At 35.6% G+C, this 19,733-nt stretch overlaps 4 protein-coding genes across 18 annotated transcripts in view; 2 read left to right on the forward strand and 2 right to left on the reverse strand.

Annotated features, from left to right (window-relative positions):
- Window positions 1-11,125, forward strand: part of Smr (nuclear receptor corepressor smrter) — a 61,870-nt gene extending 50,745 nt beyond the window's left edge. For all 9 annotated transcript variants that reach the window (XM_078183342.1, XM_078183343.1, XM_078183344.1 and 6 more), the window contains one exon: window positions 68-11,125. In XM_078183342.1, coding sequence (XP_078039468.1) covers window positions 68-755 — 688 coding nt within the window. In that variant the 3' untranslated portion in view covers window positions 756-11,125. The remainder of the gene's footprint in view (window positions 1-67) is intronic.
- A 57-nt stretch (window positions 11,126-11,182) lies between these two features.
- Window positions 11,183-17,008, reverse strand: Rho-4 (rhomboid-4). Of its 5 annotated transcripts, none has more exons than XM_078183350.1 (5): window positions 15,942-17,008; window positions 12,934-13,012; window positions 12,657-12,845; window positions 12,277-12,596; window positions 11,183-12,201 (listed from the first exon to the last, which is right to left on the reverse strand). In XM_078183350.1, exons 1-5 carry the CDS (start codon window positions 15,992-15,994, stop codon window positions 11,685-11,687), a joined length of 1,158 nt encoding a protein of 385 aa, XP_078039476.1. In that variant the 5' UTR covers window positions 15,995-17,008; the 3' UTR covers window positions 11,183-11,684. The 5 variants fall into 5 exon arrangements, with proteins under 5 accessions (XP_078039476.1, XP_078039480.1, XP_078039478.1 ...); XM_078183354.1 differs by lacking the exon at window positions 15,942-17,008 and adding an exon at window positions 13,528-13,682; XM_078183352.1 differs by lacking the exon at window positions 15,942-17,008 and adding an exon at window positions 13,524-13,671.
- Window positions 13,530-18,454, forward strand: Mks1 (Meckel syndrome, type 1). 3 transcript variants are annotated; one of them, XM_078183349.1, is made up of 6 exons: window positions 13,530-13,628; window positions 14,302-14,405; window positions 14,505-14,786; window positions 15,023-15,716; window positions 16,566-16,924; window positions 17,004-18,454. In XM_078183349.1, exons 3-6 carry the CDS (start codon window positions 14,710-14,712, stop codon window positions 17,404-17,406), a joined length of 1,533 nt encoding a protein of 510 aa, XP_078039475.1. In that variant the 5' UTR covers window positions 13,530-13,628; window positions 14,302-14,405; window positions 14,505-14,709; the 3' UTR covers window positions 17,407-18,454. The 3 variants fall into 3 exon arrangements, with proteins under 3 accessions (XP_078039475.1, XP_078039474.1, XP_078039473.1); XM_078183348.1 differs by lacking the exon at window positions 13,530-13,628 and adding an exon at window positions 13,683-13,727; XM_078183347.1 differs by lacking the exon at window positions 13,530-13,628 and having other exon boundaries at window positions 13,746-14,786.
- Emc7 (ER membrane protein complex subunit 7) lies at window positions 17,567-18,984 on the reverse strand. The gene is made up of 4 exons (XM_078183357.1): window positions 18,671-18,984; window positions 18,202-18,460; window positions 18,052-18,126; window positions 17,567-17,980 (listed from the first exon to the last, which is right to left on the reverse strand). Exons 1-4 carry the CDS (start codon window positions 18,877-18,879, stop codon window positions 17,852-17,854), a joined length of 672 nt encoding a protein of 223 aa, XP_078039483.1. The 5' UTR covers window positions 18,880-18,984; the 3' UTR covers window positions 17,567-17,851.
- Between the last annotated feature and the right edge of the window lie 749 nt (window positions 18,985-19,733).

Here is a 19,733-nt window from a genome sequence, read left to right on the forward strand (position 1 = left end):
GGAAAAACCTGAACTCTTTATTGAACATCATGACATCCTTTTGCTAAAACATTCGCAATTCGTTTAGGTACCAAATCTCGGAAGACCAATGGAAAAGGCGAAAAGCCAATGAGTCCGACTCCGTAAAAGCTGGAGATGAGCGTCAAATAATCCGCGTCACTCAGCAGCAATCACAGCAGCAGCAACAACAACAGCAACAACAGCAGCAACAACAGCAACATCAACAGGCAGCATCTTCGGTAGGAAAGCAACAATTTCACTCTGTTGAACCCGTGTCACCGCCGGAAGCGGGTACCAATCATTACGGGCGTCGCTTATATGAAACAACCACTGCCACATCGACTTCCGGAACCCCTTCCAACAAACCTCATCTTTCGCCATTGGATTACGTGAAGAACAAGATCGTCGAAGTAATGCGTACATCCGAAGACGATAAAGGTGGTAACGCAGGTGATAGGAACGGAGGGAATGTTGCCAGTGGAGAAAAGGACGAAAAAATAGGAGGGAACATGGAGAACCCTTCCGGCGCAGAGATGATGGTCGACGGGACACCAAATCAAACTCCGCAACCACCCGCGCCAGCTCCTACGACCACCTTCTATCCATTCAGTGCGTTAGGAGTGCACACTGGCCCGCCACCAGCACCACCACCCCCAACTTCCGGTTCTGCTTCCGTTACTAAGTCCGAACAAATGCAAGCCGAGCCGGCGCCGTTGCTTTCCGCTCAGTACGAACCACTTTCTGACGAGGATTGATAGTCTAATAATTTAGCCACGTACAGATCGACACGCTGTGACAAGTTTCTTAGGGTATTTATGCACTTTGTTTATCTTGACGAGAGTCTCACGCAGACGTCGATAAACGATTGAACGTTTCACGATTAGCAATGTTTGTCGGGCGTTAGCCGTCGCGTTGGTACAGATCGTCAGGTTTTGATCGCATTGAGGAGATTCAGTTTTTTCCTTATTCATTTCGTTCACTTCTTTTCCTTTTCAATTTGTCACTTCTCTCCTACTTTATACCTTCCCTACTTCTCTGTATATCCTCCTTATCACGACATCATTATTCATACATTCGCAAACGGAGATTATATAGCATGATGATTTGTTTTACACACAATTTATTATTTTATAAATTTCATATTTCCATTATATTTTTAGCTAGAAATCGCTGTCCTCGCTCCCACGTGCAGTACGCAAAACTATCGAAACGTTTTACGAGAGCAATGTTTTAATAAGGCGCGTCTCATATCGCGAAATGGTCTTCGTTCGAACGTAACCGTAGCGTAATTTTAAACGATAATTAATATTTTTTACGCATTACATATCGTCATATTGACACGTAATAAAAAGGAAACATGTGCTGTCCCGACTACATCGAACACTCTGTTATTTCCATCTCTATCGCTACTTCGTTTGAAAGAAGCGCGTTCCGAGCACATTCAGAATGTGAGTGCAGAGATACAAGGAATTTTATTTCCCGTTGCTTTTAGAAACGATGATATTGGAACCATTACCACAAGCTCGATAACGCAATTGCTAAATGTTCTGTACGAATTTTCACGTATCGTTATGTGTATATGTGTGTGTGTTTTTTTAAATACAATCGAATTAAGAAGCAACAAAAACGATACAGCGATGTCGGTCAGAAGAAATTCTGTCCCCTCATGAGTTTTCCTTTTTTTGAATACCCTCAATGCGTTGACAGCCTTCGAAGATCACGTACTGTTTTCGCGGTTCATAAAAATTTTTTCGATCGACGCCGAGTTGCGTTTCAGATGATCCACACTCACGATATAGACGTCGACCCGTGGAACGTCCAGGCTAGCCCTAATTCACAAATGGAGACGCTTCTTTTTGTACATAAATGAATGTAACCGTTAAAGAATGATGAAACTTTAAAGGCATACGTGTTTTTATTTTGGAATGAGTCTGTGATGTGTCTGGGATTAAAGTAGCCTGAACCGTAGCATCAGTGTGAAGAAGAGAATGTGTAAGTTTCCGAATAGTCCGCGGCGAGCCCGACGCGGACGAGAAAACGTGTGCGCGTGCGCGCGCGCATGCCCAGGCATCATGCGCGCGGACAGTGTAATGCACCGTTTTGACGAGAATCGCTTTCAAATTGTTCTCTCTCTTGTGAAGTGAGTTTTAAGTGAATAATGAAAAAAGGTGTAATTCTAAGTGTTGTACATAGTACACAATATTAATTTTTAAGTTGAGCTAGTAGGTATATGATGGCTAGTTTATCGTATGCTATTGTAAGAATCTAGATTATAGCGTAAGTGATGTAGCTAGCATTTAGGGGATAGACGCCATGAACTGACTATGGGAATACTTCCCAGACTACGTTCTCTTATCGATGAAGATAATGCGGGCGATCGAGGGACGATGTGTCAATGTCGTCCTCGGGCGAATAGATACGATTTTATTTGATTAAAGAAAAAAAAGTAACTTTCTGAAACCCGAATGTACGCTCTGACTATCATGAATAAGTTAATCACACTCACATGTACACAGGCGCGACAACACAATTAACATACACACGTGACACACTGGTATAGACAACATTATACATACAAAACATACACGTTCACATGGAAACGCATTGGAAGAGAACACACGTGTACAAGTAAAGAATTTTTATATAGCCTAATTTTATATTTGTATGCAAACGTAAGTTGAACCGTGCGATCTGCTCCTTTGTTTAGTCATTCGGATACCCGACAACCAACCAACACCGTGCTTTTTAACGCAACATCGCTGCACCCGAAAATCGTAAGTCGCTTTTACCAAAACGTTACGAACGATGAAACATACACACGACACGCGTATCTCTGTGTGCTCCCTCTTTGTACGTATGTTTAAACGTGACATGTACATGCTGACATACAGAGAGGTGCAAATTATTCGACTCCGTTTCATATGAAAAATGTAATTATATATAATGCTTAAAATGTACGAAATAAGAACTTTCTCTGTAGAAAATGAATTTTTATTTAAAATATCTGTACACTGATACAACACCGTTGACAGTCCGTAATTTACATGATATTGTTTTTTCTTGTTGTTTCAACAAATGAATATACTTCACAACATTATCTCGTGAAAAACTTGAAAGCAATTTACTGTGCAGATTATTGTTCAAAAAATCAAAATACAATGAATGCTATACGAAATTCTAAATAATTCACTCTATCGACAGTTACCTAGTGTAAAAAAGAGATAAAGTATGGATATACATAATCAGATGTTAAAACTCATGGTTATTGGTATTGACAATAGTTATTTTTAAGAAAGTCAAAATTTATATCACAATCTCTTGTTCATTTCAGTCTGTAACCTAATGAGACTTTCTTGAAGTGTGAAACCATCTGATATGATAATACTTTTTTGCTTTGCTACTACAATCTTTTTATATTTTTGTAAGATGTGGCAAATTGAGAAAAGACTATATTGAGTCTAATAATTTGCATACCTCTCTATATATGGTGTCTCTGGAATACATGCTTTTATTAAGAGAGCTAGAAAGGGTCTAAAAAGTGTCCTGTCAATACGTTCAATATTTTCAAAGAATTCAATTTTAAATATAGGATTTCTCCAGAGAATTAAATCAACAAAAAAGACATTGTTATTTAAACGATTAAATTATGTTATAAGAAAAATATTTAACTTTGTTAAATTATTGATAATACTAACTTTTACAAATAAATGCATAATTTTGCTTGGTATTAATCTATACATTTGGCAGACATTAATATAATTCATATTTAACTTGAGCAACCGTTCGATTGGTAAAATATCACTTCCAATAGTTTTAAAATAATTTATCAAACTGGAGATTTGCTTTCTCTTTAGCTGTAGTCTTTAAAAGGCTTTTCTCTTTGGCCTAATTATCTCTCTTAAACAAGCCACCATATGCGGAGACACCCCTGTACGTACACGTTACTGTAGTTTGTTTGATCGCACACTTTTATATGGTTGAAACGCATCTGGTCGAATAATGTGAGTGCCTCAGCCCATTCGCGGATTGTCGAACAAATGAACGAACGAACGTATGCATGGTAATAATCATCTTCGCTCCATTTCAATGTCGCATTATTCATTTACTGGCAAATCGGAGATCGGACGTACGTCCGTGTTTTCAGTGTACAAAGTGCACGGGGTTGCGGGAGACCGGCCACGTGCTCGTGTTAGGGTTAATCGGAGCGTGAGCGTCGGTTACCTAGAATTTGTTAGCATCTCGTTCTACCAGCGTACCAGACAGTGTCTCGAAGTTGATTCTCAAGATTTAGATATAATTCCCCTCGAGGATCGGAAATTGACGGGATTTATCATTTACAATCGGAACATAACACGTGTAAACTGACCTTTTATTTCGGATGTTCCCGCATCTCGGGAACGGAACGAGGAATACTCGAAGGTTTAGACTGCATTTAGAGTCTAAATAGTTTGTAATACGAGCCGATCATGCGTGTCGGGGACGTCGGGATTGCGAGTTGATCCAAGTATTCTTTGTAAATAAAGGAACCTTCGCTTCGCACTCGTGAACATTTCGTAAGCGTTTCTCTGACGACGACCGGGATTTCACGTTTTCCGTTCTCTCTCTCTCTCTCTCTCTCTCTCTCTCTCTCTCTCTCTCTTTCTCTCAGCGTACGACCTTCATTGTGTCATCGATATATCGTTGTCCTTTTCTTTTCGTCTAACAGTCGACGCTGTCAACAGCATCCCCAAACTCGTACCCGCGAACGGCTGACATCGTAGAGGTGTGCAAATGATTAAACGCAGCTCGGAAAACTTTCTCTGGAAAGATTGAAGCTCGAGAATGTATCAGTTCCAATGTTTTGTACATTCTAATCGTTTGATTTAACACTTACCGTGCATTTCTCTGCTTTTAATTAACCAGTTGCTACGATTTCCTATACGTCACCGGATGCAGATTCGATATTCAGTGTACTGGGATATACGGTATGAAAACGTTATTTGTTGTATTTTTCAGTGTTGAATCTACACTGAACGTCGAATCTTTGTTGACTATCTTATGTAATTGTCTCGACAGTGTAAAGAAAAAACAAATCTATTAAACGGAAAAACGCATATGTCGCATAGAAAGTAATGATTAACGTATCGATATGTTTATAAGATTTTTACACTCATATTAAAGACAATTGTTGACCAGAGTTCAGTTTGCAAGAACTTTTTTCGACTTGTATCTGCCAATCGCATGGGTACCAATTGAATTCTGCAAGTATCGTGATTGATGGTTTATTTATAGTCTGGTCAATAGCATTTCATTAAATTTGAATCGATACACCGAAAAAAACACAATGAAAAATCCACTATGCCAAGAAACTGATATAATAAAGTTAATACTCAAACAGTTCAAATAACAAGGAGATCATTATTTTAAAACAGCTGTTTCTTTTAGGAAAAGAACAAGACAGATTTTCATTACCATTTGAGCTTCTAATTAATTCATTCGCAATAATTTCTAGGCGTTCGTGCATGAAAAGCCGAGAATTTCCGAAAATACCATATCGAATCTAATAATTTGCATACCTCGGTAATTTATTCGTCTGACATTGATTATCATCGGAAAATGGTAGCACTGAGATTATCTTCAACATAAATACCGATTATGTCCAGAAGTAGTGGAACGTTCACTAATGCATCAACCGTAATTCAATCGCAAGATCGCGAGATATACAATCACTCAGAAACACTTACACAAAACAGTTCCCATGTTTTTCGTAGTTGTAAATGAAAGATGAACATGTGTGTACAAAGTTTTATCAGAAAGATCGTCTTCCCAGTATTAACTTCGGTAACTTGTTTCTCGATCTATCGGACTAACATTTCACAGAAAGTCAGACTACTATATTTGAAAAAAAAAAAATATAAATATATATATATAAACCGAAGCGACGAAAACGGTCAGCTAATCGCTTAAAAGTCTTGTGTGACTTTTGTAGCCTATCCAAGGTTAGTGGATCCTGTGAAAGTGATTATTACAATATTTTTCGGTTTTTCAACTATTTTCATACTTTGCGCGACTAGAATGACCTTGAGTTATAGGTCGCTGGATTCGCTTAAAATCGGTAATAATGTCATCGAAACAAAAATACATAGTTCCATTTGAAAAAACATCGATGACCTTGAAATCTCAAAAAATATGACCTTTAAAAAACAATCTCAACCACGACATGTGCCCCATCGAACCAAACAATTTGTTCCTCAAGTCCGCAATAAAAATATACAGGGGAATTTATTTGAGCCGATCATAAAATCGATTCACAATCAGTTGTTACTGTTACACGAAGCTTTATTATAATTGATATGAAACCTTCTCGAATTGTACAAAAAGGTATCGAAACACCGAAACGTATCGTTGTCCAATACTTCCAAAGGTGGGGATAGGCGTAAATAGAAACGAAAGGGGACGTAGCAAAAACCAGAAAATACACTGAAACGCGTCTACTGAACTGTGAATCTTTCTGCGATCTCATACTGTTGTTAGGCCAGTTTACGAGAGGAACGATTCAACAAAAGTTCAGCATTTCCGTTAACAGAACACAGTAGGACAAAGAACGATAAAAGTGTTAATACAATGTTTAACGTTTCCTCTGTATGTCGGAATTCTTTTTCATCACCATCGCAACCTTGTGCCTGTCGTTTAAGCGTTCCGCTGACGTCGCCGTGTGCATGCAGTAGGCTTATGATGTGGCCTTTCGATTGTATGCACGTATACGACGAAACACCCATAACATGTACAGAGTGTCCTGTAACATGTGGAACACGTGTAAACGATGAATCGCACATGAAGAATATTTCTGTGTATCTTACTTACGTTACACAAAATATTTGTACAATACTATTTCATTATTTCATTTTCTAACAATTGCTTAAAAAAAATAATCGGTAGACTGTGGATTTCATGCATTTATGGCAAAAATGATTAGAAATGATTTAATAACTGGAAAAGATTAAAAGAAACTAAGAATATATCAACTAATTTGAACTTATATAAATTACTATAGAAAGAACAAAATTTTTGCTGGACTCCAACGTCATGTAATTGATACAGACAGTTTTCATTTTACATGAATATCCGCAATCTAGTCATAGGTTATGGAATACAAACAGGAATATTTCTCAGTATTTTTAGGTCCCGCATGTTTTTGAAACAGCCTGTCTACAGGATGATTCCAGAAACTGCGATAAGATATAACTATTTTTCGAGTAGAGGTAGAAGGTGGTAATAGTGGAAGAAATCGAATCAAGGAATCAAATTTCTGTGATAAAATGTGGTTTTGCAAGTGCAACCACGCACAAGCAACGTACGGTCGCATTATTTCGTTCAGTCTGTTCTAGATATTCCAAATAGAAAATTATTAGGGTAACGAGATTGAGGAGATTTCGAATTCTTATGGCCGTTTTGTACTTATGTTTTTCACGTTTCCTACATCATTTGGTTATCGAACGCTTGCAGTTAGCCAATTGGTTGTATCTCTGCCGTTCAAGTCATAGTTATCGAAACAGAACACAGCAAACAAAGTTGTCCTTGCTTAGCAACTGCCTATATAACCTGTTTTACGTTTTAAAAGATAAATGAGATGGACATCGAAGAAACCTGAAGCAAAGAACCGAGATCAAGAAAATACAAACAGTGTTCAAGTGCTATGAAAAACAAATATGAATAATCAGATGACATAAAGATATAAAACAACAAGCGTTCAATTTTTATTTCGGTCTGCCATCCTGTTACCTTTGTTATATCTTCTTACAGTTTCGAAATCATCCTGCATATCGGAATCCGGCGCTGACTTGAACAAAGGATGCCTGAAGAGGGATTTGTTTAAATTGTCACACTCAGTAATAAACGTCATATCACGACGTAATAAAATCCGCAGTCTAATAATCATCGCAGTATAATGATCCTTTTATCGAATCGAACACAAAAATTCAAATTGGAACATAGTCTAAATATATTGGATACTTACAAACCTGTAATCATGTAAAATTTGAACTCTTTAGATAGTACCCAATATTTAAAAAAGTAACGGAGAGAGAGAAAGAATGAGAGATGTAAAAGATGTGAGAAAGGTGAAGAATGGGAGATAGAATGGAAGCGTTAAGGACAGAGAAAACGAGAGAGAAAGAGACACAAGTAGGCACACGTACACGTACACAGACGACTATATCGTTGATGCAACAAAAGGCAAATCATTTAAAAGCTATAGAAATTTCTAGACGACATAACGTACCGTAAGGCATCACTCGTACGCACAAGTCTGTCGAGCGTCAGGAAACAAGTAATCACTAGAGTTAGGCGAAGTAGCCAAGCCAGGTGAAGCAAAGAAGTCTGAGAAGACAATTTTATCGTTAGTGATAATCACCTTAGCCTAACCCATCCAATAAGATGCTAATTTGATATTCGTAACTATAATTTCTATCATGTCGTGAACTCTCGTGCTTCAAAGTGCCACTGCGATGCGAAATCGTTTTAACGCGTCCCGGACAAATGAGATAATCCTACTGTTTTCTCGCTTCTGTTAAAACTTGCCAGGTCTATTGGGTCTGTCCGAAACGTATTAAATTTAAAAATTGATGTCGCGCCGTAGAGGAGAGACGGGAAGGGAGTAGTTGCTAGATTCACTTGATCTCCCACCTTCTCTCGAGAGTTGCTTAGTCGAAACGATCTCTGGTGTTCGATGAACCTGTGCGTACCGGTTCGTAACCCGATGGAAAATCGATGTCTATTGTTCAGCACCTCTAACGCAAACAACTCTGTACATATAGATAAAAGAAAAGGAAACGACAACGCCAAGGGTACTCGGCTTCCTTCCGTGGAGAATTGTCCCTCGAACAGTTTATACGACGGATAGAGACAGATGACAAACAAAAATGAAAAGGATATGTCACGTAAACAAATAACAAGAAAAACTAAAAACACTTAAGGAAAGCTAAGGAGCGATATTACCTACGAACCCGCTATTAATGCGATTAATTTTTATAAATTAACTAAAATTAATAGCGAGCGAGAGCATACCCCGCCTACAGTAACTACAGGTATAGCATACACGGTAATATGATTATCAAAACAGTTCAATGTAAATTGTTATTTTTGTTGAAATAAAAATCACCTCCGTTATAATAACTAGCACCCCCCCCCCCCCCCTCCGCCCATTCTATCCATCCTCGCATCTCACTCTTAATATATAAGCTTACCACAAAAAGATATACAGAGCGTACATTAGATTTCAAGGAAATAATCAGACCATGTTCAAAAGACGTTTAAATGCTTTTCGATTCGAATATTCAGGTTTCAATGAATTCACCGGCTGACACATTTCGGTTAAAAAATGTTACGTTCATGTCACTTGGATTATCGTTAAAAATCGGCGATCACCGGTGACTGTCAAGGTCAAGATACATAGTAAGCATAAGTGCTCGTTCAAGGTCACTGTTGACCTTCGTTGCAGTGAATGTGCGGAATTTGAATTTGAATTTCAATGTCCGAAGACGACAAATCATGGATCGTTACTGTACAGTTGATTGTTCGAATAGAATTTAACGATATCACTTTTGTTACTGAAAAATATGGAAACACAGGACTGAAGAAATATACATAGTATATAAATGATACCGAATAGTCGTACCTGTCCGAAGATACTAAGTAACTTGTTATTAAAACATAACTGGATCTTGTTCACCGTACGATTATCCAACAAATTGTATCCTAGAGAAACTCGTAAACTAATTAAAAGTGAAGGTTATTGGTGATTTAATTTATTCTTTTTATGTATATATAAATATAATTATATATAGACGCGTACAAAATATACAGACTACATGAACATACACTTTATCGTCGATGCATCGAGCTGACAAGAACCTTAGTCTATAAATGTTCACGACGACCATTCGAAACATTAACAGTGTGCATTTTCACGTTCTTCTTTTATTTTGACATTTATTACAAAACTTACGAAGAAGAGGTGATATATGAACAGTACTTAAGACGCGAAGAATTGTATAATAAATACGATTAACGAATAGGGGTTGAGGTTCCTTAGCAAATCCTTTTGTTCAAGAACATCGAAGTCCTGTTGCAAGTGTTTTTCTTGTGATACACATTTTACCCTGCCTCTCGAGATCGACGTTACATTTAACTCATAAACATATATTTTCGCAAACAATACTTTCTTTTTCAAGGACCGCCGTTATTTACGGCTTCCGTAATAAACAAATATTCTTAAGCTAGCTATATGGCCTGGTATTTTGCAGAATAATTTCATCATTACTCGTTGTATAGTTTCGTCTGACGATTTTCAATTATTATCATTTAAAATTATATGAACGTTGGAAAAAAGTTAACATCCGCAAGGGAAATAAACTTTACGAGAAACAAATGACGCAATTGTATATAATAGTAACTTTCAATGTTTCGTTACGATTTATAGTTTACTTATTTCATTATAAATTTGTTTTATTCGGATGACTAAAGAAATTGTATTATCTTCCGCGATTAACATTGTATTGCTTAAATCTGTGTTCTGATTTGTGCGCGTATAAATCTAAACGTGTATAGTTTAAGGACACTTGGAACATCTTTACTTAGGCCGACCTTAATAACTAAGTAGCAAAATTAGTATGATTATGCGCAAAATTAAATAATCATTGGAATTACTAAAAGTCTACTACTGTTAAAAGAATAATTAATATTAATCTTATGACTATTGATCCAAAAAATACGCCCTATGATTTACGGGTATATTTTAGAATGAAAATACTTTTTTGGTATAATAATATATTGTGAGAGTTTCCCGAATTTTTCGTTTGTTCAATGATAATGTGTGTTATATGATGTTCAGTAAATTCTATTCAGAATTGCACTTAGGTATTAGAAATATACACTCAAAGTATTTCCATTACGCATCGGTAAGTTGCAAATCAGGTACATGATATAGTGAATCATAAATATGTGGCATAATTAATTGCAGTAACTTATCATATAAAATTTGTCGAGATTTCCATTAACAATTTTCCTATAGCAACAATACTTTGCGAATACACTATATGTATATCGTTCTTGTTTGAATACTATAAGTAACTAAATATTACTTAAAGGACGTCAAAATATTGAAACTGTAGTAATACACTTTCAAGAATTAAATAAGAATAGAATTTTTATTTTTTGGACGTCGTGTGTTTTATCTTTAGAATATTGGTATAATTAGCACCACGTAGTTCGACAATTATAATTTAGCTGTCCAAATATTGACTTCAGTCGAGAAAGTTTGATCACTTATATTAAGTTTTAATCGTTCCCCATTAATATAAAACTCAAAAATAATTCTATCTGTCATATTTATGCATTAATTTGCTGTAATTAATGTTTAATGTGCAAAAATTTCTATCATATTCAACGTCTACTTTTTGTGTTACATACAGGCATCTTATATCACAGTATGTAATATGATAGTACTCCTTGTCCACCTGTGAATTAGGTGTAATTGCATTGACTATTGAATATGTTATTCGAAAATGCAGAGTATATACTATAATTGACTCTTGAATTATTTTAATGGTGAATTTGTGCTTCCGTTTGTTTATTCAATGGGAAGACACATTCGATCTCCGATGAAAAACGCAATGCCAAAAAAATGAACATACAAGCGTGTAATGTTATAATTGATCATAGTAAGAGGTGTATAAAATATTCCACAAAATGGCGGCAGTCATAAGTACAGTGTAAGTAATAATACTAGCCCACCATACAACTTTCTCCCATGTTCGGACTTCAAGATTACGAAGAACATTTATGCCCACAAGTAGCCCTGCAATGGCACCAGCAAAATGAGCAACATAACCCACTTGATCGTTCGTTTCTAATACATAGCGGTTGTATATAGCTTGGCCAATATCAAACGAAGTCACAACGAGGAATACTAACAATTGCATTACCGCAAATTCCATTTGTGACCAGTTCATTACAATAGTTGCCACATGAGCAGTAATCAATGCATAAACACCACCTGATGCACCTGCTAAATACACTCCAGGATCAGAAACAGATGTACCAAGAGATCCTGCTACAACACCTGCTATATAAATGGTTAATACTCTCCACCATTTATGCACCATTTCCAGTGGAATACCAAGCATTATCTGTACAAGTAAATTCACCACCAGATGAAATACCCTGTTTTAAATAAGTATAAGAATTAGTTCCTTAACACTATTGCAATTTTATAGCCACGAAATCTCAAATACGTACCCCACATGTACAAACATATATGTCAGATACCTCCATGCTTGGGACCTTTTATGTGGATTATAAATAAATAAAGTAGCTGCTGGTCCTTCTACAGATAAGGACTTATGCGCAATCACATCATACAAAAATAGAGTAATTTCCAATATGGATATAATTATCATTGCCAAGGCAGGAGGTTTGCAAGTATATTCCTCTTCGTATTGTCCATCTGTGAAATCACTGGAAGGTGCTTGGAAAGCAGATGGCCTTTGCGGTACCATTGAGTGTACATATCGTTGTACAAGGTGACCAAAAACACCCTGCATATCTTTTCTATGAATCTATAGCAAAAGTTTAAAAGTAATAATGATGTTATATTTAATTATAATAAAAACACATACCATAGCTATAAATTCTGGGTAATCTAAATATCCAGAATCATCTAAATCCGCATTTCGCATAATTGTACGGACAACCCTCGTTGGAATATCATTGGAATAAGTAGAACTATGTATCATAGCTTTTAGTTCTTGATAAGAGATTTTTCCATCACCATCAAGGTCATACTTTTCAAATATAGCTTTCCAATGCTAAAAATAGCAAGAAATGGATTCACAGAATTATTAAAAAGGTTATAAGTATTTAGTACAAATTATAAATGTAAATATTATTTCTTACAGAATTATTATATTGCAAGGGAATTGTTACTCCCGACTCCCCCCCTTGGTTGCTTGACATTCTGACCAGTTTGAAACCACTGAAAAGAATAATAATATTCACTTATGCACCTATTGATGTATATAAATTTATAAATGTTCAATATCTATCACAAAGTAGTTGTATATTATATATATATATATATGAAGTATTACACTCTGTTCATAATATCGACCTCTTTGAAAGAACAAAATCAATGAAATTGAGAAGATTCCAATGTGTTCATCAAAGTGAACAATAAATCGCACGATGAACTGATAAATTACACATCGAAGGCGTCCGCAATGTGTCATACGAATAAAGCACACGGTATTATATTATGAAAGTGTTTCTTTGACTGACTCGTCACACGATTTACTAATAGATCGATAGCCATGTCTATTACTCATAGAGTGATATCGATCTATTTTATCTTATCAAAGAGATATATTATCAATACAGCGAATGCAGAATTGTACGAATGCATCATACCGGTGAATACAAATTTTGATTCAGACTTCAAGAATGAGTGCGTGCATGTGTTTTACTTGATTGTTTCTTAGCCTCAATACCTACGAACACGTTGATAATCCTATCCAGTGCGATGACTAAAACTATCTTCGAACAGAATTCTCCATTTCTACACAATAATTACATTACAAGAATCTCTTCGTCTTGTACGTATAACGGGATATAATTTAAAAAGACAACACACGCCAATTAGTCGTCAACGTCGCAACAGGTGAACTCGACCAAGCGTCGTACGAGTAGAGAAAGTAATGTACCACAATGCTGCGAATCGATAGTAGATCGTCGAAATCGTTCTTTTACCAATTCTTGATATAATATTTTTTCTTTCATGAATTTGAATATTTTTTTTAATGCCAGAACACACTTATATTAAAATATCAATAAGTATTTGTTACATTCCAAACAAAGTGGTATAATACGATTTGAACTTGAAACATTTTCCGACAGTTTCGCTTCGTGTCTACCAATGGCGTAGACTGCTGAACAGATTTTATTTAAAACACGAAATACGTAGTACTACTTATTTATCGCTCATTTACTAATAAAATAAAATTGTTTCTTCAAATACTAGTCAAATCTTAAGGTATGCTGTTAATGCCCAATGTCACGGTTCGTCGTTATACAATTGATAGCCGAGAATAATTGATCATAAGTACTTATAATTTTGTCTTCTTGCATGTTTCTATTTTTGTTTAATCATCATTGATTGCATCATTAATTTTACACCTGAGTATGTGAGAGAAGAATAGCGTACACGCTATTCGGGTAGTCATTCAGCCATGAAAGGTTTCTATAATGCTTGTTTTTACTGCATATAAGAGTTCCGTCTTGAAAAGCTGACTCAACAGGATACAGGGATCTCCCGGCTACGTTTCATTTCTAATTTAAAAGCGACGCCGAATAACCGGCTTCCATGCGCGCAGGTAGACATAAATGTACACGAGATGAAAATGTCCAACATTATTGACATAACCTGATACTTATAGTTTTGGCCCTTATGGTATTCTGTTACATACAAACAGCAGGGATCATGTGAGGTATAAGTGCAGGTGCACTGCGCGATGTGTGCCCCTGGTTACCACGCAACAAGAAGATCGATAAACAATGCTTTATCGTGCGACTGCTGCCGGTTATTTTCAAACGGTTTACTAATCGAGCCAGTGTACAAATCTGCTCTGTCTCGTCCGGATCAGTCCCCGCAATTAATCCTCGTTGACGTATAATCAAATGACAACCAAAATACGTAAAGAAAAGATATCCTCTAGTTACCGGGTCAATGAGTCTATAAATAATTTCAAGATAAGGTAACGAATATATTTTAGCTAATTCCGACAGAAAAATTACACTGTATTAATAACAAGTAGAAATCATTGTTACCATCATTCTGAACATACAGTTAATCAAAAACAACGTGCCACTGTTTTTTTTCTGACGAAAATTGTATGGCAAACGTGTCGATCGGAATTAGATCTCGGCCATCTGGCAGAGATTGTTCCTACCTCCTAAATTGTATTTACCTTCGACTTGTTTGTTGTTCCAGAGTCAAAATCGTACAGCAAAGACCTTTGCTTGCAGAACTCCTCGAGGATGAAGAAGATACCAGAGACTCGAATTTTGTTAAAGAAGAAGATCTTATTTTTGATTGGCAAGAAAAGGTGTTCAGCCCGTTCGAAGCTGACTTTTACAAGGATGAGAAGAATTGCATGACAGAGATACAGAAGTCCTATCACCAACAAATCAACGAGGAAAACGTTAAAGGTTCTCAGTTGTACACCTACACGCAAGCAGACTCGTATTATTCGGAGAACGAACTGTTGACGAGACCATACAAGTCAAAATTGGCCTGTAGAAATGAAACGGCGTTACCATCTTTGCAAAACCGTAAACCATTTACTGAAAGGTATAATAAATCGGTCATCGACGATAAACCTGGCGAAGCAAGGATACGCGCAAACCATTATGTCTACATAGAACGATCTACGATGTATGTCATGGTTGATTTATCTCGAAGAGATAAAGCTGTATCAAATCCGGACAAGGATTCCGAAACAGTGTTATGCGTTATTACATATGATCGGTTGCACAAAATTTTGTCCGTGAATCCTGACTTCACGAACGATTGTCCTTACGTCGTGACAAATTCCAGTGGCGTGGAATTTAATTACTGGATCGAACATACCTCAGAGAAGCAGACACCGGAAGAATTGCAAGAAGAACGGAATGAATTGCAACGTGTAAGAGCAACGAAATATTTATTTGCACTGTTACTCATACTTGGATTGCATATGGTTCGTTTGCTTTTTGAAATGACGAATATGATATATTTCACATTTCGAACGCGATTCTCGCTGTAAAATATATATATATATATGTTGCAAACGAATTTATATCTTTGAAAAGATTCAAATAGTTATCGCGAAACTAATCGAAAGTTAACGTATAATGAATAATGTACGTACCCCACGTAGGAGATGTCGGAGATTTGCCTCATGACTCTCTGTGGATAAAACATGTTTCTTGAATTTAATTAACATTTATCACTGACACCGATAATCTTTTTTTCATCATTCGAAATCCTGTTGTACACTAAATCGATGTTAGCTTCGACTTGTATTCCATTGAAAAATATTCGGGAAACATATATATTGCCACATGTAATTTAGTAAATTTATTCATTTTATTGAATTCGGAAAGTACAATAATAATTAATATATTTTTAATAATGTTGAATACGCGAAAGAAGTAACCTAACCGTCACACTGTGGTCCCAGAGTCAACTGAATTCTGTGGCGGTGAATAGTTGCTTGAACACCCTATGTATTTGTATTGTCAGATTCATACATGTGCATCCATGTATTCATACATAGTTATATGCTGTTTATATTGCCCCTTAGAGCATGCTACATCCACACATCGAAGCAAGTTGATCATATTCTGCGCACAAATGCATTGTAGGATTCGTTACTTCAAATAGTTTTAAATAAAATGAAGTATATTAATAAAGAAATCATTAGTAAAGAAACATTGACATTTTGCTAAAGAAAAAGACAACGAATCATTCTATGATATATTTTTTCTTATAGGAAAGTAAAGAAAGATTAATGTACAAAGAAGCAGAAATATCTCAGAGTTTTGAGCTAACTACACCACATATACATAAAGTTTTCGTAAAACTTGATATTCTGTCTGCTCATGAATTTATTTTCGATGGGCTTTGCATTTCATATTATATCCAATTACCAGAACATTGGAGTACTCACCAAAGTGATAGATTATTTGGAAGGACTCAGCGGTGTAATTTGAAAAATAAAGCAGCATATTTTGGGTATGCTACTGAAATATCTCTGGATTTTAAGTCAGATGATGCATTAACTGCAAAAAAGACTTTACCATTCTGGCCTAAATTGTTACTGTTGGTCACATCTCTAGATATATGGTCGAGGTAGAATTATTTAATTATTAACATTACATTTGTAATTTTAATAATTTTTGAATATAAAATAAGTTTTCTATTATTTCAGATACCGTACAGAAGGGTATGCAGTTATAGCCTTACCTGCACACCCAGGTACATATGAATTTAGTATTCCAACATGGAGACCAACAGGAAGTATTGTCAATTCTCTTCGGAGATATTTCACGGGAGGTACTTATGAATTAGATGACATAACTTATTGCAGCATATCTACAAGACATGAAAATAAATTATTAAATAAGTCACATGTGAAAGTAACACCAAATGGATGTGTAAAGCTGAAAATGAATATCATTTATCAAATTCATTCTTCTACTAGAATTGATGATCAGCGTGATTACTTTCAGAATTTAACTACAGATAAACTTATGACGAATATAGAAAATATTTTCGAACAATTTAGGGCAGCTAGGGACCGAATGATGCAAGTTAAACGTCTCAATTTTTAATTGATTAAGTTTTAACAAAGCGATCTGTGATATGATTAATGAAGTAATGTCTTAAACGTCATAATTAGTAACATTTATTTCTATAATTATAAATATCTATTATATAATATTATAACTAAAATACTGACTTTGATTTTTATATGATGAATGATACTAAAAATGCTATTAACACTATTCAAATTTTGTTTTATTTCCTGGATCTAAAAAGATGTATTACTTAATAATACCAAATTGAGAAATTATGATAATTACATTTATACAGTTGATAATCAATAATATACTAACATAATCGATTTCGAATGGTTCACTTTTATGTTTACAATTCAAAATGAAAATAGTAGCATACAAATTAGAAGATTGAAGAACAATCTAATATATCTGCTAGTATATTTAACTAAAGGACTAGAGTAAAAGTGCAAACGTGATGCCAAGAAGCATGTAAATGTTACTGCCTCTTCTTTGCAGCTTTTACTGCTTTGGGTTTTTGCTTCTCTTCTCCAGCCAAGAAAGTTGTTATAAGTTCAGACACTTCTGGCAATCTGTACTTAGTCAAATTATTGAAGTGTTCCATTTCCTGAGGGAAAAGAAACAAGTAAATACAGAATAAGAGTTGAAATATTCATGATACTTGAATTGTGTACTAACCTTTCTAGCATCCGGATCATTCATAATTTTTGGTCCAATCATAAGTAATAACAGTGGCAAGATCATCATCAATACCTAAGAAAAAAGTTACAAATAATAACAATTCTTCCTTTGGTTAATGTCCATGTAATAGGAAAACATTGAACATACCATTGAGTTGAACAAGAAGTCCGTTACTTTCCATTGTTCTCTAACTTGGAAGTATCGGAATGGTGTAAGTGGTCTCATTTTTAATGGATAAGGAATTTGTATCACTTGTGAAGTTTGAATTAAATTAACTTTTCTTGCTCTAAATCTTCCTTTTGAGTTAATTTCTACTCTTACTGGTTCATAAACGCAGTTAGGATTTACAACCTCAATAACATAAGATCCAGATGGTACATTTGAAATGATAAATGTTCCATCTTCCCTGGAAAAAATTAACATATTGTTATTGATAGAAATACAATCAATTCGTGAATTAAATGTAGTATAAAATTAAAATAATTTATTTATTACGATCCTAACCTGTGTAGAATATAACTTTGTACAATTTACATTTAATAACATCCCTGATAATTTATCTTAAGTGAACGATTATGAACTACTCAGTAGTTGATAGTATAAAATATTAAGTTACCTCAAAAAACCATAATGTTCTCCACCATTAGCCATGACGTGTGTCATTAGCTGCCAACCATTCGAGGCTTTGTTTTCCCATGGAAAAACTTTTCCTTCGATAACGTATAAGTCAGTTGATACTTCTTCATCATTTTCAGCAGTCACATATTTGTCTGAAACACTGACAATTATGAAAAAGAGGAAAATAACAACTTTACACTTGATCATATTGAACGAATAGCTCGTAGTTAATAATACAAGCAAGGACAATATGACCGAGAGTGTTCACCCTCAAATTTTCAGTGAGTCTGGTATAGTGCTGCCACCGAGTCAATATGGGACTAAGTATGTACAACGTATAATGTACAACTACAATCACGGATTTAGGAAGCTAATCCCGAACGTGATGTTGCGTGATCACGTGACATAGGTATAAATAAGCGCCTCTGGTTATGCAAATTATAAACTTAGTTGATGCCGACAGGAGGGAAATTCGAATATAAATACAGATTTATATCGTATAGTTATATAGGGATACAGTATCGGCCGAGAGGAATAACTGAGAATATGTAAAGAGATAATGAGAGAGAGTTCCCGCGAAATTCTTCGTTGAACCTTTTTTATTTAGCGAGACTAATCGAGGAATGTAGAGAAAGTCACGTAGCCTCTCGTAAGTATCTCTCCAATTTCACTTGAACTAGACGAGTCACAATAGCAAACCTGGATCTCTCAAGGACAGGACGTCGTAAATCTTTAGACAAGGACTTCTCGGAACCCTCTCTGACCTCTCTCTCTTACTCAGTTACCAGATTTCTATACTAGTTACACGATTTCTGTGTAACTAGTTAATTTTTACAAGTCCTACACAAGCAGAACACTTTTGTGTTCCACGGGCATCCGAACCAGCCAAACTTCCCTAAATCCCACCCAAAGCCACGCAACAGTGAAACCGTATTCCAATCAGTGTTGTCAGATTTGAAAAAATTCTCTCTTAGCATCATCAACGGTAGAAAGGCGAAATATAGCTCATAAGAACACCACTCTATAAAATAATAAATTTAGGGAAGTTATAACAATTAGTA

The sequence above is a fragment of the Augochlora pura genome, chromosome 6 (assembly GCF_028453695.1).
Source record: "Augochlora pura isolate Apur16 chromosome 6, APUR_v2.2.1, whole genome shotgun sequence".
NCBI lineage: Eukaryota > Metazoa > Arthropoda > Insecta > Hymenoptera > Halictidae > Augochlora > Augochlora pura.